Here is a 26,002-nt window from a genome sequence, read left to right on the forward strand (position 1 = left end):
TGCTTACACCCCGTATCTACTTCCTCCCCCATCCTCTCGCTGTACCCCAGCTGCTTATTCTTCCTTGCTTCAATCTCACGCTCCACATATGCTAAGGTCAGAGTTGACATGGCATTTACTGTCATGCTCCTGGGTCATTAACCGAGCACCCACACTGCGTGCTTAACATTTATATGTTCTTAATGTATTTTCATTAGCGTACTTAGTCTCAAGCTCGTAGTTCCTGAGGATAGTCTTATTATTCGGCATTCCTTGCGTTTCTATTTGTTTCTAGCTCCCTTTTGTTTCTTGTTAAATCTTCTTTTGCTTGATTGGTTACACCTGTTTTATTTACCGACCACCTAATCAGCCTTTGTGTATTTGAACGCTCAGTTTGGGTCTGTCCCTGATTGCTCTTCACTTTCTTGCTCTGTTTTCTCTGAGGAATTTATTCCAAGTGATTTTGAATATTTGGATTCAGTTCAAAAAAACATTTCTAAACAGCATTAAAGAATGATTTTGATTTTAAATACTGTGTACTGCATTTGGGTTTCACAGCTGCCTATGACATTTACAGGCTGACAGCTTACTGGTTACACTGTAAGACATTATTTAAAGTAGATGATAAACCTGTACATTAATGCCAATCTGCTTTGTGCATCTAGGAGGGCATCAATTTATAAAAACATCTCAAGGGTGGAGGGGATGAAAATTAGAGCAGGGGTCAAAGTTCAGAAAGAATTCACCTTGCAGAGCCTCAGAGGGAAGCTGTCCCTGTCGGGGTGACTCAGCAAGGCTTATGGGTTTAGTGTTAGCACCTCACTGGAGGACGGAGCAGGTCAGTGTTAGAATGATACTGGAGGGTTAGTTTAACCTGGACAATACCACACACACACACACACACACACACACACACACACACACACACACACACACACACACACACACACACACACACACACACACACACACACACACACACACACACACACACACACACACACAAAAACATGGGATCCACCCTGGAAAAATGTCTATCTAAGGCAATTTAGTCTTATCTTCATTTATAAGATATTGTTTCTTTTTAAAGCTCTGCTACATTAACTTTGGTACCCTGCTGTAAAAAGTAATTATAGTTGAAATATCTAGAAGACTTTATTGTTACTTATCATATATGTGCTTGTTAGTTCTAGACTGATACATTTTTCTACCCTTCCAGGCAGTCATTAGCTTTGTATCACTTGAGAACAGTGCAGTGAAAATCATTTTTGCCAACAGCAGTGTAAATCCAAGTTGCAACTGAATCCTTAGCAGTTATCATATGGTTCGCTCTACTTTTTATAAAATGGAGTGGAAAGCAGAACCAGTTGTGTCCCTGGTGGTGCATCCACGCACTTCTGATTCACCTTAAGTTATTAAGAACCACCTGCCGGCATCCACTGTTGTGTTGTCACAAAGTCAATACCTTAAAACCCACCCAAGAAAAGCAGTCCCTGTGCTCATCTGTATTACTGCATGATACTCAGAGTGATGCAATGAATTATTTATCATAAACAAACTTCACATCACTGCATGCTGGTTTTCATGCTTTAGCGGCACAAGCTGAATCCAAAGTAAAGCAAACATTACACCTTTCGGATCCCTGATTTTTTTTTTTTTTAAAAGCCAGACAATGAGTTTAAACTACAAAAATCACCTCTACCCACAGTAAATGTGGTTTTGGGGTATTGATGTAACTCACAGACTGTAAATAAAAGATGGATAAGATGATGGCCCATGAGGTAATCCTCTAGTGGATTCTCATTGTGAAGCTGGAAATGGTTGGTTGGTTTTTCAGGGCCAGAAGTGACCATTTTTAGACTGCCAAGTTATTAGCTAATGTGAGCTACCCTAGTCAAAAAGCTGCATCCATAGACAGATACCAAGATTTGCTCATTGCCATGTTGGATGACCTAGTTTCAGGTTATGCATTTCAGATTCTACTTTGCTATACAGAGGAGTTCATAGATGACACAGTAACGCTAATGTGCTTGGGGATCTTGTGGGTGCAAAACAAGCCCAAATTATTACCGTGTTTACTACCGTGTTTGACAGCTGGTATGAGGTGTCCATGGAAACCCTTTGCAAAGTTGTGCCTTTTTTGGCTTCCATTTCAGACGCCATTTACTTTTCTTAATTCAGACTTTGTCCTGCCAAACCTTTTTGACCTTTTTTGCAGGATTGTCTCGTATAACCAGGGGTGCACATAAGTGGTCCGCAGGTGCGCATTCGCTGTCAAAATAAAAGACGCACACCAGATAAGAAGTTGCAACGCGCGTTTGCATACATAAGATTTTCTGGAGGAGGACAGACATTTGTTCAGAACTCTTAAAGATGTCGAAGAAGCAAGCTTTGGTGTTCCTCCACCTCCAAAGAAATGTCAGAAGGAGTCCGAACCGCAAAAGAAGCGCGTATTCTCGGAAAAGTGGTTGCAGGAGGTGAGCTGGCTTCAAACAAATGATGAACGCACAGAGATGTGGTGCAGAATATGCTGTGAAAATACCACTCTACCGGACAAAAACACTGCCTTTAATATGTACGCAAACGCGCGTGGCAACTTCTTATCTGGTGTGCGTCTTTTATTTTGACAGCGAATGCGCACCTGCAGACCACTTATGTGCAACCCTGCGTATAACAATATTGTCACCACCTTTTCCACCTCAAGGTGAACTTGTTTCCTTATACAAATAAATGGCAGTATAGTGGTAAGCAGATAGTATGCGGATTGTAGGCAGTGAGCATGACACCAAGGATTTGCAAAAAGTCTGATTCACTTTTTCATCATCACTTTTTTTCACTTTTTGTGCAGGGTAAGAACAATTCCTTATGCATATTAGTGAGTCACTATTGTTCTACAAGTCTTTTTGGTTTATTCAGATTAACTTTGCAAACCTAAGCCATGCTGCCATGTTCTTTGTAGAGAGAAAAGTCTTTCTACTGGTAACACTTCCAAACTAGCCACACTTGTTCAGTCTTTTTCTAATTGTTCTGTCATGAACTTTAACATTTAACATGTTAACTGCGGCCACTAGAGTCTGAGATGTAGCTTTTGCATTTTTTTGCATTTTCTCTAAGCAATACTCGGTCCGACCTCGGAGTGAATTTGCTGCCACGTCCAATCCTGGGGAGGTTGCGGCATTGTGGTAACACATACCTGAATGCTCCAGACCAGCAAACTGCCAAGACTTCTGCTTTTACAGCAGTGGTCACACTTTCTAATTATCCGTAAATCAAATGCATTTGATTAGCAGCACTTGGCTGCTACCTCTGCTCTTAATTCCTGTGGAAACAGTAAGGTTGTACTTAACATTGTCCAGGACTGGACATAAAAGTCCTGTGAATTCTTACTTCTTCACATGATTGTATTTAATGCACTCCTATGCATGTAAACACAGCTGTTACCAAGGGAGACAGTTGTGTTTGAAATATTTAAACATTTGATTACAGTGGAACAAATTCCCATGTAGGGCCACCCAGAATATCTGTAAGTGTATGGTGCACGCAGTGCTTACAAAACACAGTGAATCTGTGATTTAATGATAATGAAATGTCATTAAAACTCATCCTTGCCTGGCTGTTTTCAGTGCTATAAAAAGGTTAGGAAGAGGGGAAAAAAAGCAACTTACATAAAATATGAGGGCTAAAATTACAACAAATATCTATCTTTGATCTTTGTTTGGAACAAGGCAGAGCGTCAGCTTTTGATGTTCTCTCACTTGGGTCTATTTTTGTGAGCTTGGTGTTTTTATTGTGAGATTACTGTGAGATTATTGTCTTATTTATACAATATGCTTTTGTGAGACATGACTAAGAGCATTACTATGCAGGCTTTGTAAAGACGCTCCATTTTATTTGATTGATCATCATGTTTGTCTGTTGATCAGATAAAACCACTCCTCTACACATCATCATGTATCCTGTTATCTCATCCCATCTCGCTTTTTGAAGATGAAAAGGATATTCTTCTGACACTGATTTATCCCCCTTGCACCCCACAAAGCAACTCCCATCTTCGGCTGCATCTTAACACTTCACTTGGATTACTTTTAGGACCACTTGGTTTGTGGTCGATCCATCTGTTTCTGCTGTTTATAGTGTGCGTGTTTGTGATGACTATTCCTCAGAGGCAGTATCAGCGACTGCACAGTGCAACTGACTCAACACGAATAAACAAATAGCAAAAGTGCACACACCTTACACCTTGCTAAGACACACACAATCTCTGCCAGGACTAACATGCTGCACCATCTGATTCACTGCCTTCTCACACAAATGCCCCTTCACACACATGTGCGCACTCATAACCAGATGGTCATCCAAATATACGAACATGTGCGTAAGCTTGCAGTGCGGTTACTATATTTACTCATCACTCAGGGGCAGGAGCATACACATAGACACGCTTTCTCACACGAACGTGCATGCTGCCAAAACTGTCGCAGTCCCCATGTCTGCAGCTGATCATATCAGCAAGCAGATAGGGGGTGACAATGCATTCACACCTCGGCACACACACACACTCCACGAAGCACGATCCCATTTGCAGATTCTTCAATTAAGCGGTGAGGCAGAGCTGCAGGGAGCGCGCTTTATTCTCAGCAGTAGGTTGCATTTGCACCACTCTCGTAGCTAATTATGAAAAAAGAGATACTTGGTAGACAGTGTTGTGAGGTGAATACAGATAAATTTAGACTTCACAACTTGTAGAATGACAGCAGAAAAGACTTGTGATGCCGGCTGCAATTTACTGGAGAAAGCTGTGTCTCCCAACAGGCATCTGTGTGGCATTTATCGAGGCTCCATTCATATCACGTCACATGGTTTCGATAGAAGCTTTTCACTTCAAGCTTTCTGACAATAAATAGCATGTGAATTCTTAATGGGAGAGCTTAGCAGGGAATGAAAGAAATAGTTAACTCTAGGCAATTATCACTCAGTTATTTCTATTTAATGAAAGACTAAGAAAACATGTATTTACTACAGGCAGTTTGTGATCACACCTCTGAAAAGCAGGATAAAACCATAGACTGTATATGAAAGATGGAGAAAGTTGTCTGTTGCCATTTTTAAGGCAACCATGCACTAAACATGCCCAGGTTTATATTGTATTCCTAAATGAAAAAGCTAAATAAAAACAAAATAAACATCTTGCTCTTTCTATCTGCAGTTTGCATGTTCTTCCCGTGTTAGTGTGGGTTCTCTCTAGGTACTCTGCCTTCTGTCCACAGTCCAAATAAGTGCAGTTAGGTTAATTAGTGATTGGCCATAGTGTGAATGGTTGTCTGTCTCTCCGTGTTAAGGCCCCAGTATACACTGCAATGGTCTCTTTGCTTGCTGCCGCAACATCATCTCATAGTTACTTGTTTCTATCTCATCGACTTTTGCTAAATTTTTTACACAAACTCTCAGTTTTTCAAAATGTTCCAACATGTCCCTCTGTATATCTGTATATCTCTGAGCTTCTGTACTGGAATATCATTAAAATTGTGGTAAAAACCGAAGCAAGCACACGCTCGTGTCTTTAAACCAGCTACAGTGGCAGCTTTTATTCTCATACTTTATGTTGATCTTTTACATCTATATAAAACCCAGGATTTAAGATCATTTAAAAAATTTTATGTCATGTGTCTTTCAGTCATTCATATTTGTCATTGATTTGCATGATTGCATGATTGTAGAAACACTGTATAAAAATAGGTATTAGTAATATTTTTTTTCTGGAGTGTGTTTTGTGTGAGTGGGTTTGGGATGTTCCCTGCATGGCCATGTGCTGTCTGCTTGTGTGTCATGGAGGCTCCCTGCATGTGCCAAAGAGGCTGATTTGGGCTGGGGCTTGGCACGGGATTGCCACGGTGGGTGGGGAGTTGGCACGGACGGTCTTAGCTCGGGATTGTCCAAAACCCACTGATTTAATCCGGATTACGGCCATCATTTCTCTCTGTCTCTCTCTCTCTCTCTCTGTCTTTCTCTATTTCCCTCCACTGACCCCCACCCCCACCCCCGCTCCATCCCTCGTCTCCTGCCCACGCAATCGCTTGCTTCCTCTGTCCTGCTGCTCTTTCTCCTGCTCGTGCCTCACTCCTCCATCACGACCTTAAAACCTACCCCCCAAAACCAACGCTCCCACTGGCTGCTCTGTTGCCATGGTGACTCATTTCACTCCTTTCACTTTTTTCAGTCTCACCATTGATACAGAGTGAATGATCAGTGAGTCAATTTTAGAAAGTCTATTTTTAATGTCGTGTTCTCCCATTGAACTCTATCACATGGTCTGTTGCCAAGGTAGAGCTACCTGAGCATCGGCAGGAAAACAGTATACTAATCTAATCCCCATTAGTGATACAACACCATACAAAACTGTAGTCACACCACTATGCTGGATATTTTTGTAAATTACTGTAGTGTTCTATGAATACTGTAAAGTACTGCAGATGGAAATGCCTTTGAGAAAAAACCCAGCAAGCTAGTGTGCGTTGTCTAAATTTAACACCTTACAGTACTTTTTTCTTTGGCAAATGGAAAAATGTATGAAAACGTAAAAGTTAATTCATTAATTTGCTTATGTATTTATACTGCTTTCATTTAATTTGGTTATGTGTTTTGACCTTGATTTTCATGTGTGTGTGATGTAGTTTTGACTGTTTGTAGGTCAAAGATAAGTTTTAAGGTTTGCTGTCCAACAGGCCACAAAGACCAAAATCATTGTTTGTCAGTCTTATAAGTAGTAGCAAAATCGTGGCAATGCATTCACACCTCGACACACACACTCACTCCACGAAACACGATCCCACACCGTTACAAAAAACATCTTAAAAAACGGTAATATTCCAGCAGCTGGGGCGCCAAAATACTACTGTAAAATAACAGAAAATAACTTCCTCATAAAAATATGGTTATTTCCAGTAATGACGATTCAGTTTGTTGCGCTAATTTTACATGGGATCTTGCCTTTTCAAGTGATTTTAAACATTAAATTAAGAAGATGTTAATGTGATTAAACAATGAAATTATCTATAAATAGGAAAAAAAAAAACAAATCTTAAGAAAACGGTAATATTCCAGCAGCTGGGGCACCAAAATACTACAGTAAAATAACAGAAAATAACTTTCTCATGAAAATACAGTCATTTTCAGTAATGAAAATAGAGTTTGTTGCGCTAATTTTACATGGGATTCTGCCTTTTCCAAGTGCTTTTAGACATTAAATTAGGAACATTTTAACGTGATCAAATAATGAAATTACCTATAAACAAGGTCAATTAATATGGCAATATGAATCATAATACGTAAATGTACAGAAATATACAGTTAATAGTTGGTTTAAATAATAATGGATTGCATGCCCTGGGACAGACTGACAGAGGGGAGGCTGCCATATCGCACCATCATCCCCTCTGGCCATCACCAGTAGGTGGAGAGTCTTGTCCACGGACACAATACTGAGAATGTCCGAGCCGGGGCTCGAATCAGCAACCTTCTGATCACAAGACGAACTGCCAACTCTTGAGCCACGATCACCCTAAATAGCAATGATAATAATACTTATGTGATGTAACACAAGCTTATAGGAATCATGTTATATACTTTTCCATAGCATTACATTTGAATTCAACAGTTCGATCTTTCAAATAATGGACAGATATTTGTGAAATCATGATACATTTGTGAATGTGTTTTAACAATCTAAATATGCATATGTACAGACAGATACATTTAATAATCATGACAATTATGTTTTATTACATTTCAGTGATTTAACGTTCATTTACATTTGAAATGTGAAGTCAAAGTCTATTTACGCAACTTTAAGGATATTCTAGAAGAACAGAACAAAACTGTAAAACGCACAGTAAAATACTTTTATATTAGGATTTTTTCCTACAGTACAGCCATACCCACGACCTTGTGGTTGTTAGTTCACATTCATTAGCCGATGCTTAGCGTCATGTTATTATGTGTCCCAACATCCAATGGCATGTCACATTGTTTTCATGGCCACACCCTCACCCCATGTGCAGAGGCCTATTTCTGTTCAGGAATGTTGTGAATACTTTGAGATTTATATTAATTGCAATTCCTACCTCTACATTTACTTTTTAAAATATATAATTAGCACAGCTAATATACAAAAAATATATATTTAAAAAACAAGTAAATTGTGTTTTACGATATGTACAGTGATGTTATGTTATTTTACCTTTGACATATAAAATCACAGTCTACTTATGTAAATTTCATGATATTCTAGAAGGACAGTACAAAACTGTAAAATATACAGTAAGATACTTTGACATAACTATTTTTTGGAACAGTGCATTTGCAGATTCTTCAATTAAGCGGTGAGGCAGAGCTGCAGGGAGGTAGGTCAGCAGTAGGTTGCATTTGCACCACTCTCGTAGCTAATTATAAAAAAAAGAGATACTTGGTAGACAGTGTTGTGAGGTGAATACAGATAAATTTAGACTTCACAACTTGTAGAATGACAGCAGAAAAGACTTGTGATGCCAGCTGCAATTTACTGGAGAAAGCTGTGTCTCCCAACAGGCATCTGTGTGGCATTTATCGAGGCTCCATTCATATCACGTCACATGGTTTCGATAGAAGCTTTTCACTTCAAGCTTTCTGACAATAAATAGCATGTGAAATCTTAAAGGGAGAGCTTAGCAGGGAATGAAAAGAAATAGTTTACTTTAGGCAATTATCACTCAGTTATTTCTATTTAAATGAAAGACTAAGAAAACATGTATTTACTACAGGCAGTTTGTGATCACACCTCTGAAAAGCAGGATAAAACCATAGACTGTATATGAAAGATGGAGAAAGTTGTCTGTTGCCATTTTTAAGGCAGCCATGCACTAAACACGTCCAGGTTTATATTTTATTCCTAAATGAAAAAGCTAAATAAAAACAAAATAAACATCTTGCTCTTTCTATCTGCAGTTTGCATGTTCTTCCCGTGTTAGTGTGGGTTCTCTCTAGGTACCCTGGCTTCCGTCCACAACTCATGTCTTGCCAGATATCAAGAAAGACGAGAAAATCAATTTAGCAAGCAGCAAAGGTGAATAGTCAGTTTTGCCATGTTAGAGAACCGCAAACTGTTAGTAAACAGCTACGGAGCCCTGATCCCAGCTTACTCGAGAGCAAAGGTCCGGTAACTATTTTCACTGGTCTCTGTATTAGAAATTCATCTTCTCCTGAGATGGCGGACTCAGCAATGTCAGTCACAATCGGCTTTGTGATGCCCTGTAACAGCTGGAAGACTGCGTGTATCTGATTAAATGTGTGTGTGTATGCACGCACATGTGCATGGAAAGGTGTCCTGACAGAATTGGTGCTCAGTGCAATCGCTGGTGTTACAGGTCTCCGTATTTTAGTTTAGTTCGTTTAGAGTGTCTGTGCATGTGATTATGTGTGTGTGTGTGTGTGTGTGTGTGTGTGGTGAGGTGGGTGGCCATGCAGGATAAAGGTCTGTCAGCAGGGGAGAGGGCAGCCCCCTCACTCCTTCTGTCGCTGGCCTGAAGCACCGGAACATCCCCCTGGGTGTGTGTGTGTGAGAGTGTGGGTCTCAGGGTTCCTGTATGAGGCTGGATCCAACCTGGTGCCAGATGACCTGCTGTGAACTACGAGCTATTGATAAACCTTGGCAAAGGAACAGACAGACTGTGAGAGAGAGTGTGTGACAAGTGTCCATCCATATTTGATGTGACAGGATTAAATCTGTCCGCGCTGTTGGTTGGATTTGGGTTAACAACTGGTTTACTTAAGACACACAGGAGAGATAAAGAGTTGAACCTTTCAGAGAAAAAGCAGAAAGAGAAGCAGGATAAAGGGTGGCGATGGGGTGCAAGAAAAAAAATCAGCAATATTTTGTCTGTTGTATTGCTGAACATCATTAAGAGTTTATATACCTAATAACTGTCTCCAAAGTGACCTACATGACTTTTTTGTGACCCTCTGAAAAGTACTTTTTTCTGGGTCCAAGCCTTAACTGCCTCAGCTGAGGCACTTGTCCTTTCAACATGCTGCAGTACTGTGTCCCTTCTTTTTCTGAAGCGCCATGGCTATCAAAAACTACTCAGTTCTTATTCTACCCCTCTACAGCTTTTTATTAGCACTCATCTGCAGCCCGCCTTTAAGCTAAGCTTTTAAAAACTCACGGTGTACACCACAGCCCTCAGGCTCTCAGTGTCCCAGACACCAATATTTTAATGCTTCAGAAAAGATGAATCACTGTCTGCCCAACTATGAAATCAGTATAGAGATTAATTTTAGGATTATGAGTCTTTAGTAAAAAAATGTAATTCAAAATACAGCAATATTAAAATGACTAATCTCTAGGTAAACAGTTCATGTAGAAAAGGCAAAACATTGACTGAAATGCAAACCAGAATCACTGGTTATTGTCAGACAACAACACAGCTTTTTTATTAGCTTTTAAAAATATATGTGGTTGTATAAACTATAGCTGGTGTGTGGAACAGGAAATCAGCAGGATGTTCACTGACTACACTACAAAACCCCAAAACAGCAGTGTATGGAGGGCTCCCTGATTGTTAAACTTGTCCTTTTTCCACCTCTATGGCAGACCTTAATGCCTAAGTTTATTAAAAACTCAACCCTCAAGGCCTTTACACACTGGACGTGTAACATCCTGGAAGTATTGCACCTATTCCTGATGCTAGTGTTCACACCAAGCACCTAAATTTGAATTTGCGGCATTTATTTTTTGAACCAAGCCCATTTCTGATCCGATATGGCAAATCAAGCCACTGCATTTTGCAACAAGTGCACTCTTAGCTCAAAATATGTGTCGGAACTGAAAACACAAAAAGCAAAATAATACGATTTTACCTCAGACACTGAGATAAGACTCTGCTCTGGGGCAAACAGGTCTCTGAAATGATTCCTCTGACTCCTCAGATGTGGACCCAGCTCTGACAACAAGAGCTCAAACTGTCCCACTGACATCCTGAAATATGTACTAAAGCAGTCATGATGCAGCTTCAGCATTGTCTTCTTTTAGCATGCTAACAGCTAGCTGTCAATGTATATTATTTTATGACAGTTATGCAATCTAGCCAGCATATAGCAGAACCAAACAGAGTCATCTTTTTATTTCCCGTCTCTAGTTAGTTTTTCCATTGTGATAATGGATGAGGTCATTTTCAGTTGCTCTCTATCAAATGTGACACTTGAAAGGCATTTTGAAAGACAGTTCCAATGAATGCAACCATCCAGCTCCTCTAGAACCGCTCATGTCAGGAAATTTAATTTATAGTGGAGGCACAGCAAGAAGATAACCTTGTTCCACTGCTCTCCATTTGAAGTCAAAAAGCAATTCAGATCGATTATCAGGGTCAGTGAGGGACAGATCTGAGGTGAAACAGATGACACAAGATGGAACTGCCTGGTCAGTTTGTGAGGGACAAAAACTAATGGATAACAAAAAGAAACAAGCGGGTTGGGGATGTAACTAATAGAAACTGAGTGGCAGCAGCGATGCGGGGTTGACAGTGGAGGTAGTGGTGTGACGTGCAAACAAAAGCCGAGCTAAGCACCCAACAGGTATCGAAGGAGACCAAAGGTGAAAGTCTGAAAAAGATTAGCAGGTTAACCGTATCAATGAGCCTTACATCACAACCCGAAGCAGCTGATGGACTCCTCAGCCTGCAGAGACAGAGCTCAGAGCTTTCTCTTTGACTTAATATTACTGGGGATTTCATAAACTGAAACTGTAGCATTAAAAGTCGAGACTATGTATCCATATTTTAAAATAGTTACTGTATCTTATCTCTAAAACTTCCTTTATCTTCTCACCTTAAAATGCAATAACTGTGGAGCCCGAGCCCCCCTTTCCCACCCCCACACACAAACACTTAAAAGCAGGGCCAGTATATTCTGGATTTGAAAATCTGAATTACTTCTAAACAACCTCAACATTGGATAATTTGCTGTGCCTTGCTGGCATAATTTACTCTTTCAGTGAACTCTTCTTTGGACTTTTTGCATAAAGTGAACTTGCATCGAGCCCTTTGAGGCACCGAAGCTCCGCTCTGACTGGTGCGACAAATGTGCCCCCCTGCTCGGCTGAAACACGCTGTTCTTTAGTTGACTTAGCTTCTAGTCTGCACACTTCTTTCTCTTCATCTCCCTTCATTTTCTGCCCCTTGCCTGTTGCCGTGGTAACTAGCAGAGGGAAGTTGAGTAGAGGGGAGATTGAAGGGAGAGAGGGAAGATAGGGGTGTGTGTGTGTGTTTGCTGGGTTTATGGGTAAAGGAACCACTGCTGCGCTTCCTCATCCCTCTTCTTCTTCTTCTTCTTCTTTTTTTTTAATCTCCACTGCCACATCTTCCAATCTACAATCCTGTGTTCCTTATTGATCCCTCGAGCCACTTATTTTCTGTCCTTCCCCTCCTCTTCCTCAATATCCGCCTCAATATGAGCTTAAGAGAGCCTCAGCTCTCTCATGATCGCATTCATCCACAGTTAATGAATTTTGTGATGTTTTTCCACCATATTAACATCTCAACCTTTCTCCCTGTCTAACACAGCACACTCAAAAATGCCTTTCCACAAACATCATAACACAGAGATCTACATTTGTTCATCTGCTATGCCTCATTATTATCTGAAACTCAGCTCCAGCGCATAATGAGAAACAACTCCCACATCACCTCGATTTCTATCATTTTTGAGGAAAGTTTAATTGGAAAAGACTGACATTAAAGATAGATTAAAGATTTCATTTCTAATACCACGGAGGCTGCACTGTGAATTGCACTTTAATTTCTCTGAAAGTTGAATAGTGTTGATTACCAGGGCAGCAGCAGCAGCAGCATTGCGTGTGTTTGTGTCCATGTATGTCTGCATACATATGGAGAAACAGATGGAACAAGATTTCTCCAGTCACATGCCAGAGCTATAATTTTTTTCATGCTATTGTACATTACATCAATTTTTTTTACAATTAACTGCATGCCCGTAATGAGAGCTTTCAAAACATACAACCACCCCTTTATTGCTAGAGCTCTATTGTCAGATAATGAGAAAGACAAAAAAAAGATGGCGGGTCAGGGACTCGCAGTTGCTGGAGGAGAGGAGGCGTTTTGGAGTTGGTGTAATGTTTTTGCATAATCACCAATAAATTAGTCAAAAGGAACAACAAACACTGTCTGCTGGGAACCGAGGGTGTGAGTGTGCTGAGAAACGTGTCTGTAATATCGTTCAAGCATATTTATAAATTACCCGGTGTATAAATATGCTCACTGGCTAGACACTCAGTGATAAAGCAACACAAAAATCATGTAAATGAAGCTGATTTCAACTTTTTTGTAAAAATCTTTGCTTCATTTTAATTGTGCATGTTAATGTGAATCTGCACATTTCTCCACATGAGATAAGAAGGAAGTTTACTCTGTGGAATTTCATTTTTATTTTTTTTGTGGGAATCACTTGTGAATCAAGGCTTTACATAGAAAACTACAGACACAATTTTAAGATTATTCCGGATTATTCCTCATGGGGGCCGACGACTGCTGTTGTGGTGCAAGGGAGATAAATGGGGGCCCAAAGCTGCATGAAGAGTGAATAAAACCAAGAAAAGAAAGAATAATGCTCTGAAAAGGAGAGGGAAAAAAACAGGTGGGGTTTGCTCTGTGCGGTACGATAATCTAAAGCTATTCGATGGCATTAACAAAAAGACCCCTAATGGAAGAATCCTCCCTTGGCCCAGCCACAGATTACAGAACTGGGTTTGCGTGTGGAAGCTATTATATAATTCATTCTCTACGATGAGATTTTCCTCCATTGCTGGTTTTCTTTACTAACCCCTCTCTATCTCTCGCACGCCGTCACACTACTGGCACATACCTCTTTTAATTTAAGTTGAAGATGTCTGAGCCACTGCGTTTTTGGTGACTTTATAATCTTTTATCCCTGTCTGGAACTCATTCATCTTCAACAGAAAGCTGATGTCTTCTGTTAGCGCTCACTCAACAGTTTCCCGTCCCCGTTTGGACGTTCCTCTGCTACAGTATATGTGTGTTTGTGTGCGCACAATTACTGCTATACACTCTCCACCATTGTATTGTGAATTCCCTGCTTACTAAGCTCCTTAATGGAATCGCTTATTATTTTTGGGTTTTTTTTTGCATCTATTCCTTTCCCCCTTGCTCCGACATTCCTCTCTCCCTGCTGCTGATCACAGGTGAAAGGATTGGCAGTGAGTCTTTTATTTTTCATTTTGGAAGCCATCACTGGTGACCTGTCGTTTTGATAGGAGTTACATGTGAGCTGCATGCCGCTGGACTCTGGAAAGGATTAACTCTGCCCTTCAACTCCACATCTGCGCCACGCAAGACTGGCGAAGCCACTGTGCGATTGGTAGATTACCGTTCACACAGCCAAATGCCATCTAATGATTATCTGGCAGGGTCTCAGGTGCAGCACCATGGGTCTCCCCCTGGATTCACAGTCCACTCCCAACAGTGTCCAGATAAACAAATCCTCTAATTGATATGATAAATCTGAGAAAGCTTTGTACTTTACCTTTTACATACTGAGTTGATGAAATGCTGAAACTGTTTTGTTTCACAAAAGTTAGATTTTACTGTTAAACAGAAACTGATTTGATAAATGGATCAGCAATGAACAAATAGTGATGTATTATAGTAACACTGGCTGTGTCTAAAAGATGTATATAGCCACCATCGCATCATCTGATGGTTTTGGATGCATTCTGGGATAATAATCGGACAAGAGAGTTGAGTGCTAAGCAAGTACTAGTAAGCTGCATTCTTAAGGTGTAAGGCTGCCAGAAGCAGACACAAATCTGGTAATTAGTGCAGGCTAATAAAAAAATACTAAAATTTTACTTGCAAAATGAAGTAATGGGGCTACCACACAGGAAGCCCCATTATTTGTCAGGCAATTCTATGAAAATGCTCCAAACACAAGACAGTGGAGAAATCCAGTTTGGTGACTGTCAGTATCAGAGATGAGACCAAACAGAGCAAACAGGTATAGCTCCTTGTGTCAGACACCTGTTAAAGTATATATACATAATGTTTTAGGCTTAAAAAAGGATTCTTCTGATCAAGGAGCAGCACCTAGGAGCCTCAAGTCTTGCCCCCTTTTTAGTGGCTTGCATTATGTAATATATGCAATATTACCAACATATTTAAATGAATGCAAACACAACTGCAAAAATAACACTAACATGTAAAATTGGGAAGTGTATCATTCACTACTGCTGTCTAAATTACACCCAAAACACTCCAACTGTCTGTTGTGAAGCTCTTTTTCAAGAATGAGCTTCTCTTCATTCATCATACTGTAATGCCTGTTAGCACTAACTCCATGGCTATTTTTATATGTCAAAATCTAATGACTCGCACATGCACAAAACCCATAAGTCCATGATAAATGTAATGAGGTCAGGTTTTGATGAGCCAGTGAATGGCGTGTCCTCTGGGTTCATGTGAAGCAACGACAGCGATTCTTATTTATGACACTTTCATTTATCTAAACATTGGTGATTGGTGAGAGCACATCTTACACAGAATTCAAACCTCGTATTTAAGGGATTGAACAGTAATGCAACAATCGATCAACACACTAACAATATTGCTGAGCCTGTCTGCGGTGCACAATCTTGTTTTAGACAAGTATGGTCGCAGAATACAGTGCCAGACAGCCATCGGCTCATGGAGCGTGCAAAAAGCTTGCTATCTAAAGTGCTTGCTCGGTCTAAGATCTGAAAAATAAATGAAGGATGCCTAAAGTAAGAACAGAACAAAGAAAAAGATGTTGGCAAGAAAGAAAGTAGAGAGGAATATAAGAATCCAGTTTACCTAATATGTGTGTCTAACATAATGGAGGCACACAGACTCACAAAGTGTACAGATATGCCAAGTCATCACATGCAAGCAAATGCCCGGATAGACGCGAATAACGAGGCACACCTACACCGAGGCTGAGTTGATGTGAACCCATTTCAGGAGCAATAATCTCTGTCTCACCACACCACACACAGGAATAGCACCAAATCTGCAAACAAAGCTCACCTCCTTCTCACCTGTTGCTATGGAACTAAAAGGAAAGAGGGTGTATTGTTAACAAGAAAGCCAACAACACAGAGATGGTGCTTGGATATTACCAAGATTAATCACATTTCCAACTTAAGTGAGTCTAAACTGTGGTTGCTATGCTAGCTGGGCCTAAAGATGCAAAGAAAAGAGAGACTAAATTTAGATGTGGATATGTCATCGCTGCTTCCCCTCTTCACAAAACACACATACTCTGTTTGTAAGATACAGGTAGCAGGTTGACTTATGAGGACTGACGAGTAGCGTTAGCAATGCTCTGCACATAAATGTTTTTCTTCTGGAGTGTTTACTCTGGCTGATAAATGACATTTGGAGCACTCTTCTTCTCTGGTTCTTATCCGGGGGAACAGTGACTTAACAGTGACACAATGCCTCTCTCTCTCTCTCTCTCTCTCTCTCTCTCGTTAATACAGGTTTTCCCTTTTCTTTTCGGCTTTCGTCCTTAAAGCCCGTGCTTTGATTTCAGCGTCAAGTCACCTTGCTTAACTTTGTAGCCTTAATAAGGTCATTTCTATTGCCCTTTGGTCTTTATAGCTTTGTTTTCCTAATAATGAGTCAGCCATTGACAGTTCGGAACCCTTCAGTTCAATTCAGTCATATTTATATATCACCAATTCACACTAACAGTCCTCTTAAGGCAGTTTATACTTTTTAGGCAAAGGCCCTACAATATTGGAAGGTAACCCCAATAATCATACAACTCCTATGAGAAAGCACTTGGTGAGAGTGAGAAGGAAAAACTCCCTTTTAAGGGGAAGAAACCTCAGAGGAGGGGCAGCCATCTGCCACGACTGGTTCAGGTTGAGCGGAGGAAGATATGACAAAAGACGCGCTATGGGAGAAAGAGTTTTTTCCATAACTAACGATGAAATATAACACTGGTGTATAAACACAAGGGAGTGGAAAGAGTTGATTGAATTGTTCAATCACCAAGAGAAGCAGTATGGGAAGATTTATCATAAAGGAAGTCCAAATCCAAACTGGGAGCTGGTTCTATAGTAGAGAGCCCTGATAGCTAACCCTTAGTTAAGACCAGAAAATAAATGTAGCTACATTCTTCTTATCAGTTTGCTCATATCGGGGTTAAATGGTACAGCAAAATGTATCCATGCACCTAACATGCGAGTAAAGAGAAACATGATGGTACCAGTCAGTCACAATAGCTCTGTGAGCTGCCATCTGTTTTCTCTCTAATGTTACTTTGACTTCCTGCTAGCATTTTGTTCAAAGGACTGGACATAATTTCATTAAACAAATAACTTCTGGTGGAGGGAATGAGGTTACCATAACCCAGCTAGAGATGCTGATGTATTTTAGGGAGAGGACATCTCATCCCCTCATCACCTCTATCACCTTTCTGATAGGGACGTTTTCTTGTAGATGAACACAATCAATCAATCAATCAATCAATCAATCAATCAATCAATCAATCAATCAATCAATCAATCAATCAATCAATCTTTATTTATAAAGCACTTTTCATACAAAAAAAATGTAGCACAAAGTGCTTTACATAGTTAAAAGCAGCCCACCCCACCCTCCAACTCACTCCCCACACTCTCATTAACGTAAATGATGTGAATACACACATATCCCCCCCCCACACACACACACACATACACACACGCGCACACTTAAAGAGTAAAAATTGGGCTGGGCTCGCATGAGCCAAGTGAGGAAACATTATAACAGAGAGCCGTCTGCACCAGGAACCGGTCACAGACCGCAGCCTCCAGGCTGGGCACACAGCAGGAGGGAGGCCAAGGAGCCCCCCAGCCAGGCTGAGAGGACCCCCAGAGACCCAGCAGCCATGGTCGATCACAGCCCCGGTGCAGAGAGCGCCCTCTGAGGAAACACTGGAGATATGACACAATAGGATATATACAGGGTAAAATGATAAAATAAATAAGAACAGGATACAATATAAATATAAATAGAGTAAGAAGATTAAAAAATGAATAAGAATAAAATCAATAAATATTAGGTAAAGTCTAAATTAATAATAGAATAACAGGATAGAATAAATAAGCATAAAATAAATAAACGTTAAGTAAAAGCTAAATTAAAAAGGTGGTCTTGAGCCTGTTCTTAAAAACATGTACGTTCTCTGCGGCCCTGAGCTCCTCCAGCAGGCTGTTCCACAGACGAGGACCATACCACTGAAAAGCTGCCTCTCCGTGAGTATGTGTCCTGACTTTAGGGACAATTAAAAGGCCAGTACCAGAGGACCTCAGGGTCCGCGAGGGTTCGTATGGTAAAAGCAGATCTGAGAGATAAGAAGGCCCAAGACCATTAAGACATTTAAAAACCAATAAAAGAACTTTAAAGTTGATCCTGAAACACATGGGGAGCCAGTGCAGCGATTCTAAAACCGGTGTAATGTGGGCCCGCCCTCTGGTCTTCGTCAGCACACGAGCTGCCGAGTTTTGCAAAAGTTGTAAAGTTGAAATATTCTTCTTAGGAAGACCAGAGAGCAGGGCATTACAGTAATCAATGTGACTGGTAATAAAAGCATGCATCAGCATCTCCGTGTTGGCCCGAGAGAGAATAGGGCGGACTCTGGCTATATTTTTTAGATGATAAAATCCAGTTTTGGTTACATGTTTAGTATGTGGGATAAAACCAAGTTCAGAGTCAAAAATAACACCCAGGTGAGATGGTGAGATGAAATGCACAGTATTGTTATTCAGTGCATTCTCCAAAAGAAAATATTGTATTAACCCCATTTATCTCTGTGTTGTTTGTCTTTTAGGATCTTGCTGACTGTCGTTGTCATCTTCCGTATTCTGATTGTGGCCATCGTCGGAGAGACGGTGTACGAGGATGAGCAGACCATGTTCATCTGTAATACTTTACAGCCGGGCTGCAACCAAGCTTGCTATGACAAAGCCTTCCCCATTTCCCACATCCGCTACTGGGTCTTCCAGATCATACTGGTGTGCACACCCAGCCTCTGCTTTATCACCTACTCTGTCCATCAGTCAGCCAAGCAGAGAGACCGGCGCTACTCTTTTCTCTATCCAATAATGGAGAGGGACTACGGCGGAAGGGATGGGGCTCGGAAGCTCCGCAACATAAATGGAATTCTAGTTCAGCACGGAGGGGATAGTGGAGGAGGGAAGGAAGAACCTGACTGTCTGGAGGTGAAGGAGATCCCCAATGCCCCACGGGGCCTCACGCACGGGAAGAGCTCCAAGGTTCGCCGTCAAGAAGGGATCTCCCGCTTTTACATCATTCAGGTGGTGTTCAGAAACGCCCTAGAGATTGGCTTCTTAGCGGGCCAGTACTTCCTTTATGGCTTCAGCGTGCCTGGGATTTTCGAGTGCGACCGCTACCCGTGTCTCAAGGAGGTGGAGTGCTACGTGTCCCGGCCCACAGAAAAAACGGTTTTCCTGGTCTTCATGTTTGCCGTGAGCGGCATTTGCGTTGTGCTCAATCTGGCTGAGCTCAATCATCTCGGCTGGCGCAAGATCAAGGCCGCCATCAGGGGCGTCCAGGCCCGCAGGAAGTCTATCTGTGAAATCAGGAAGAAGGACATGGCGCATCTGTCTCAGCCACCCAACCTGGGACGCACACAGTCCAGCGAATCGGCCTACGTCTGACGATGAAGACAGACAACAGAGGGGGAGCGGGATGAATGTGCAACAGAGAGAATGAACGAATTCTGATTTTAATTTAATGAAGATGGTGTGGAGGTCAAACAAGATGACCTCTCCTCTATGACAGAATGAAACAGAATGTAAAAAAAAGACCAAACCTCAGGCTCTGCGGCGCTGAAAGTCAGCAGAGGCTTGAGAAGGAAGAAAATTAGAGAGCATCAAAGAGGACAACAAATTTCGTTTTGCAAACATACATAATAAAGACATGCTGATCTCATAAGGAGATAGTCCAACTGCCATTTTATACTTCTGTCTTTTTTAACTAACGACCTTCTCTGCTTCTCGTTTCTTATGCGGAGAATTAAATCCTCACGGGGCTGATCTAGAGATGAGAGTAAGAGGGGAAGAGGGAGGAAAACAGATGAGAGGCTGTTTTGTGTTCTCTGGGGATATTCGAAGGCGACATGGTTGTTTGATGCATCCCATGGTGCTTTTCTTCTGGACTGTGTCAGCCTCAGTGAAAAAAAATGGGAGGGGGGGGGGGCAGGATAGGGGATGGGACAGGGAGGATGAGCAGCAGCAACATTATTAAAAAGAGGAACGGAAGAACTGTCAAAGCCGTGACAGACTCTGGGGAATGAAGGCAAGTTTGAGAGTGAGGGAGAACAGGAGGGAGACGTCACGCTTTGGGAAAACATATGAACCAAGGAGGGGGGGGAAGACAGAACGTTTTTCTTTTGCTTCCTCTCTTTGCCTGCTTGAGATTTTGAGGTAGACCGACGCCAAGAGAGAAAGCGCTGCCTCCCAACAGCGTGTCATGCCTCTGCTGGAACACCGTTACAAGCCAAAACCAAGAGAGTAAGACTGACGATGTTTATGTTTAGTCTCTTGGCAAAAGTTGATTTTAACAGAAACACAGTGAGTACAATAAACACTCCCCCCCCCTCTCTGCCCTATCCCTTACTCTTGCTCTGCTCCACTGTACAGACCTGTACAGACCCGAGGGGTTTTTCGAACGACAGCAGTGACCTTCGCTGCTCTCCTGCTGCGTAAACATCTGAGAGGAACTAATGAACAAACGGATGATCGGCCAGACAGCGTCAGTCTCTGCTAAAGCACAAACTCCACTCCCTCCAGCTTTTTCGTGTGCTAAGAGATGAAACAAAAAGAGAAGAGCGAAAGATAACGAAAGAGCTAGAGAAGAGATCGCTTTACTACAACTTTAAACAGATTTCATAAAACACATCACAATGAATAATGATTTTTCTTCTTTTGAGAAAGCGATGGTGCCATCCTTGAGATATTTAATTATTGCTGAAACGTTACATAGAGTATATCATGGTAATATTATTTATCCATTTAGAGTATATCCAAATAGATTTATTTATCTTTATGGGGCGGGTTGATTGGGAAATCTTGTTGCTGTACTTTTTATGTATAAACTGTCTGTCTTTTCTTTTCATTTTAGTTGAGTTTGAAGCATTTGTCACTGTAGGTCCTGATTAATGACATGCACGGTGTAGGAAGGGGAGAGATTTGTGAGCTTTGATATAAAAAAATGCTTTGAGGATGTGCAGCTGATTTTTTCAAACTTCTTTTGCAGCTCTTTAGAATAACACTTCTTGTTACTTATCTGAATTTAAAATGCAGTTACACCTTTATGTGTTTTATAGAGCCTTGATTTTCTTCAAAAATCAGCTGCGCAGCTTCAGGTAATTAAGGCCTATGAGCCATTAGACAAAGGCATGTTTACACAATGCGGTGTTTCTTGAATGATCAAGCTGTGTAACTGATCGTAGTTGCTCTCTAGGGACAGTTGTAGGTTGTTTGTTTTTTTAATTTCAGTGGCTTTCGTTTTGCATTTCTTTCCTGACTGGATTTCAGCATGCATGCATGGTGAGAGAAAAGAGAATGATGTGCAAGAAACAGAAAAAGATAAAGATGACAGAGAGTGTTGCACCTTGATTATTGCAGACGAGTGAAAGAGTGGCAGACTGAAGGAAGTCACGCTGGGAAAAAGATTGTATTTCTGGACACATACAGACATGCACGAGTTTATGATGCAAAAGATGGAGGGAACACACTGTGTGCCTACTGAACCAGATATAGAGACAGTTGGGTATACTTTCGTTCCACCAGCATGATTTCCTCCTGTAACTCTGCGGGGAGGAGGCCCAGGTGACTGAGACAAGGGCACAAGAACATAGCAGTTCATGCCAAACTCACAATTTGTCTGTTTAAGTCTTGTTGCAGAGGCCATAATCAGTTTACAGGTAATTGTTACAGACCAACACTCTGTGCTTTCGCCATTTAGGAGTATCAAGTGAGCATTTGCAAACTGATCACCCCTATGGAGCTCTACAGTGCAGTGGCTTCTTGTATTTTCTACACAGTCAGCCTTTAACTTATATTTTATGTTAAGTCATAAAAACCATGCAGAGTACATATAAATGATCACTGATCATTTTAAAAAGAAAAATCAGTGCCACAAAATGATATTGAAGCTATAGTGGAAATACTCTGGATATGACATGATGCTAAGTAATGGCCCTAGATCTGCAGTTGGCCTTTGAGCTTAAGCAGCAGCTCTATTTTTACATTCACTCTTACTTTTATAATCTCTGTGATTCTTACAGGTGATTATCCCCAGATTTAGTCTCTTCTGAGGATGCCGATGGGACTCGGTGAAATCAGCGAAGTTTACTACGTGGACTAGGAGGGACAAATGTGCTGACAGGCCATGCCAGAATGCCTAAGGGTTGAGCAACCTCTTGGCCTTCACTTACTGTGAGCGTGTACTTCTAGTGAAAGCTTAAATGCTGACCTTGAGCTTAAAAGCCAAGCCAATGTCCTGTACTATATGCAGCTCTGGCTGAAGAGTCACTGCACAGTACAGCGCTGATCTAATCCCTGCAGAGCACAGGTCAGTGCTGGACTATTTTTACTGAATGGCGTGCACGCATGTTCAACATACACTCATTCCGCTACAAAAACAAGCGAATGCAAAAGTAGGAAGAGGAGTTTGAGCTCAGTTTAGAGCTCTTGGATTCTGTCGTTATGTCTGGTTTCATTCAGGTCAGAAACACAAACATGCACGCAGTGTGAGGATGTGGAAGGCCATAAACGTGTCCTGGTTTTCTTCGGTTTACATTTATCCAGAGTTCATTAGCGACTTGCAGCCAGTCAGTGGGTCCATCACGTTCCAAAAGTAAAAGCAGGCCTCAGTTCTTCCAGCAGTCCACTACTCTCCACCGTCTGCTTTTCTATTTGTCAATGTGAAATGAATTATGCAATTTATTTATTTTGTTTTTTTATTTGCTTCTCTTTTTGACGTGTGGGTTCATTTTGTTGTCTGTTGCTCTTTTCGTGCAGTGACATATCAAAAAAAAAAAAGAAAGATGTTTTTTCTATGTAACGGAACAAAAAAAACCTATATGTGTAAAATCAAGGGTAGAGTTCTGAAATATAAGACTAGCAGAAAATATGTTATATTTCCTCCCTTGCCAAAGTGATATGCAAAATTTAATTAATTTTCAAAGATTTTGTTTATTTTAAATGCATGTGTAATTGCTAGAGTAAGCATGTTTCTATGTTTTCTTCAACAGAATCTTAAAAGAAAGGCTTTTTAAAGTCCAAAATATGGAATGAAGCTATTTTGTCTCGATGCCAAGTGTGTATATAATTTACCCAGTTTTCAGACACTACAGAGCCAGGCAGAGTATACCAACTCAGTGATGTTAAAACTACCTATTACATTTTAGCCATTTGAATTTCCAAAAGGCTAAACCACTGCATACGGTAAATCTTCTAGTTCAAGAAATTTGCACACCGATATATACCTTTATAATTAGTTGAGCTTTGTAAGCCAGTCGCTCAAATGTTGTACTGTAAAAACCACAGGGTACACAGGAATATGAACGTACAGGTAAAAGACTGGCACCATTTAGATGTCAGAACATTCCAGGGTTTAGCCTCCAGCACAAAGTGTAACTGACCTACAGTTTCCCGCGTTTTAGAGTTCGATGATTGACTCCTCAGTGAAGCTCCCTACGGACAACCTATTCAGGAAAGAAAACTGGTGATCTTTTACACCAGTCTTTTTTTTAGTACAAATACACAAAAGATTGCTTTTATAAAAACAGTATGCGTGTCAGCATACCTTCCATTTTCGATCGAACCTTGTACTGTAAAGCCCAACAATGAAAATTGTCCTCAAGCCTGATTGTTTACCTGTTGGTGCTACTGAGGTTGGATTTCAGATACATTGCCACATTCCCTAATGTCCAGCACACTACTGCCCACAAATGTACCACAGATCAGTGCAGGTCTCCTTAAAAAAAATCAAGCCGTTTCTCTTGACTGTTACTAACAGATGGCCACGTGTGCAAAAGCATACAGCCTGATGACATCATTTCCCTAACTCTCCACTTACTTTACAATGCAGAAAAGTAGCAAACAAATTGATTCCTCAGGAAACGCAGCCTGTAAATGAGCTGTTTCATTCATTCACACAGAGCTCATTGAACTTCTACATAACTCTTTATTCTGCTGCCAGAAAGACCTTAAATTAACTTAATCCCATTATGTAGCCAATTTTAAGGGCTAGTAGTGGCCTCTGAGCAAGTTTTGAAAAATGCCCCTCTCATTCACTCAAGGGCTTCTTAGTACAAATTGAAAAGCCATGGAAAACAGAAAAGAAATTCAAACTAGGCATGGACAATGTGCACTCATAGCCCAAGATTAATATAGTATCGTCAGTTAGGCATTAAAATCATTTTTGCATTTAAATTGAAAATTAGACAACTTGTGTCAAATGAAAAGCTTTTTACTCAGTTTAATTAAATGGAAATGAAAGTTAAAAAACTCCTTTACCAGATGTTCAGCTTCATTTTATTGTGAAACAAAATGTTCCCTCTTCCTCCTCTGAGCTCTGGGCGATGCTGGTGCTGCCACCCTACAAGGTGCATAACACCCATTTCAGGTTTCAGGAATGCACCTCTCAGTTATAATTACTTCATCTAATTAGACTGAGTGGTAGATCCAGGCAGGATGGAATTTAACCAGTGCTGCCACCACCTACAGCAGTGGTCACAGTGCCATTGATGTGATATTACTACCTGGAAAGCTTCAGGTTGTTACAGTTAGTGGAAAAAAGGAGGTGCAGAACAAGTGGAACATCAGTTCCACTCCCTTATTTTCCATCCTCCTGATTAAGACCAGCATTTCATGAGCTCAGACCACGCTGTGTCTTTAAACCGATGTTACAGTGAGAGGGATGAAACCAGAATTGTTGTGTTTTAGGGGAATGGGGGAGCAATGTCAAACATGGCCAATATTTGGCATCCATTAGTGGTGATCAATATTTAAAGGATAACAGATATAGAATATAGAGAATATAGTTTAAAAAAATGTAGCCCTAGGCAATCATCATTTGTAAGCTTAACCTTTGCAGTCATCTGTGACATCTCCAGATGTAAAAAACATGGACTGAACATATGAACAATGGACTACACGCTGAAACACGCTCACACTTGTAACCGTGATCGGAGAACCTGTCGTTTCTGACTGCTGATTTTACAATGTACGTGACGGACCTTCGTTGAAGGTTCACTGTATATTTCTGACTGGTGTACTGTATGTAAAGACTGAATAAAACCTTGAATGTTACATCGAGCCTGAACTGGCATCCAGCCTGCTGATTTATGACCTATAAGCGAGCGTATTCGTCCATTTGTGTGTTACAGATCGGGTCGTTTTCTGAACGATGTGTTGTGTGCGTGCGTGTGTGTGTGTATAGAAAACGTGAGTGGGTGGATATGTGACCACGTGGGAATGATGAGATTTAGGGGGGGAAGCTTTCTGTGGTGTGAAGGAAACTGAACAAAGGTGGCCACAATTCATATTTATACAGGTCTATTTATAGCAGACAGAAAACAATATTTGAAGAGCTGCGTGCAGCACAGCTGGCTGGTGTAATGATATTTCTGAACTCAATAGGTGACAGCAGGATTAAAACCTGATTTTATGATGAAAGGACAGTGTGCAGTGCTTTTTTCACACTACATGCAACAGAGTGCATCCAAAAAATACAATGCCTGCATGTATGTAGCATGTTTCTGTGTGTGTGTGTGTGTGTGTGTGTGTGTGTGCGTGTGTGAGAGAGAGAGCCTATTTGTGTGTGTGCATGTGTGACCAACCCCCATCCACCTTCCTCAGCAAGGTCACATGGTGGCTGTGCTGGACTGGGATTGAAGGCTTGTTGCCACGGCGATAAGCCAG

The 26,002-nt window shown here is 41.0% G+C and overlaps 1 protein-coding gene across 1 annotated transcript in view; it reads left to right on the forward strand.

The window, feature by feature from the left end:
- gjd1b (gap junction protein delta 1b) overlaps positions 1-25,396 on the forward strand; it is a 36,452-nt gene extending 11,056 nt beyond the window's left edge. The window contains exon 2 of the mRNA XM_026192398.2: positions 18,877-25,396. Within this exon, the coding sequence (XP_026048183.1) occupies positions 18,877-19,726 (850 nt within the window). The 3' untranslated portion in view covers positions 19,727-25,396. The remainder of the gene's footprint in view (positions 1-18,876) is intronic.
- Positions 25,397-26,002: the final 606 nt, after the last annotated feature.

Source organism: Astatotilapia calliptera, chromosome 14 (assembly GCF_964374335.1).
Source record: "Astatotilapia calliptera chromosome 14, fAstCal68.1, whole genome shotgun sequence".
NCBI classification, from domain to species: domain Eukaryota; kingdom Metazoa; phylum Chordata; class Actinopteri; order Cichliformes; family Cichlidae; genus Astatotilapia; species Astatotilapia calliptera.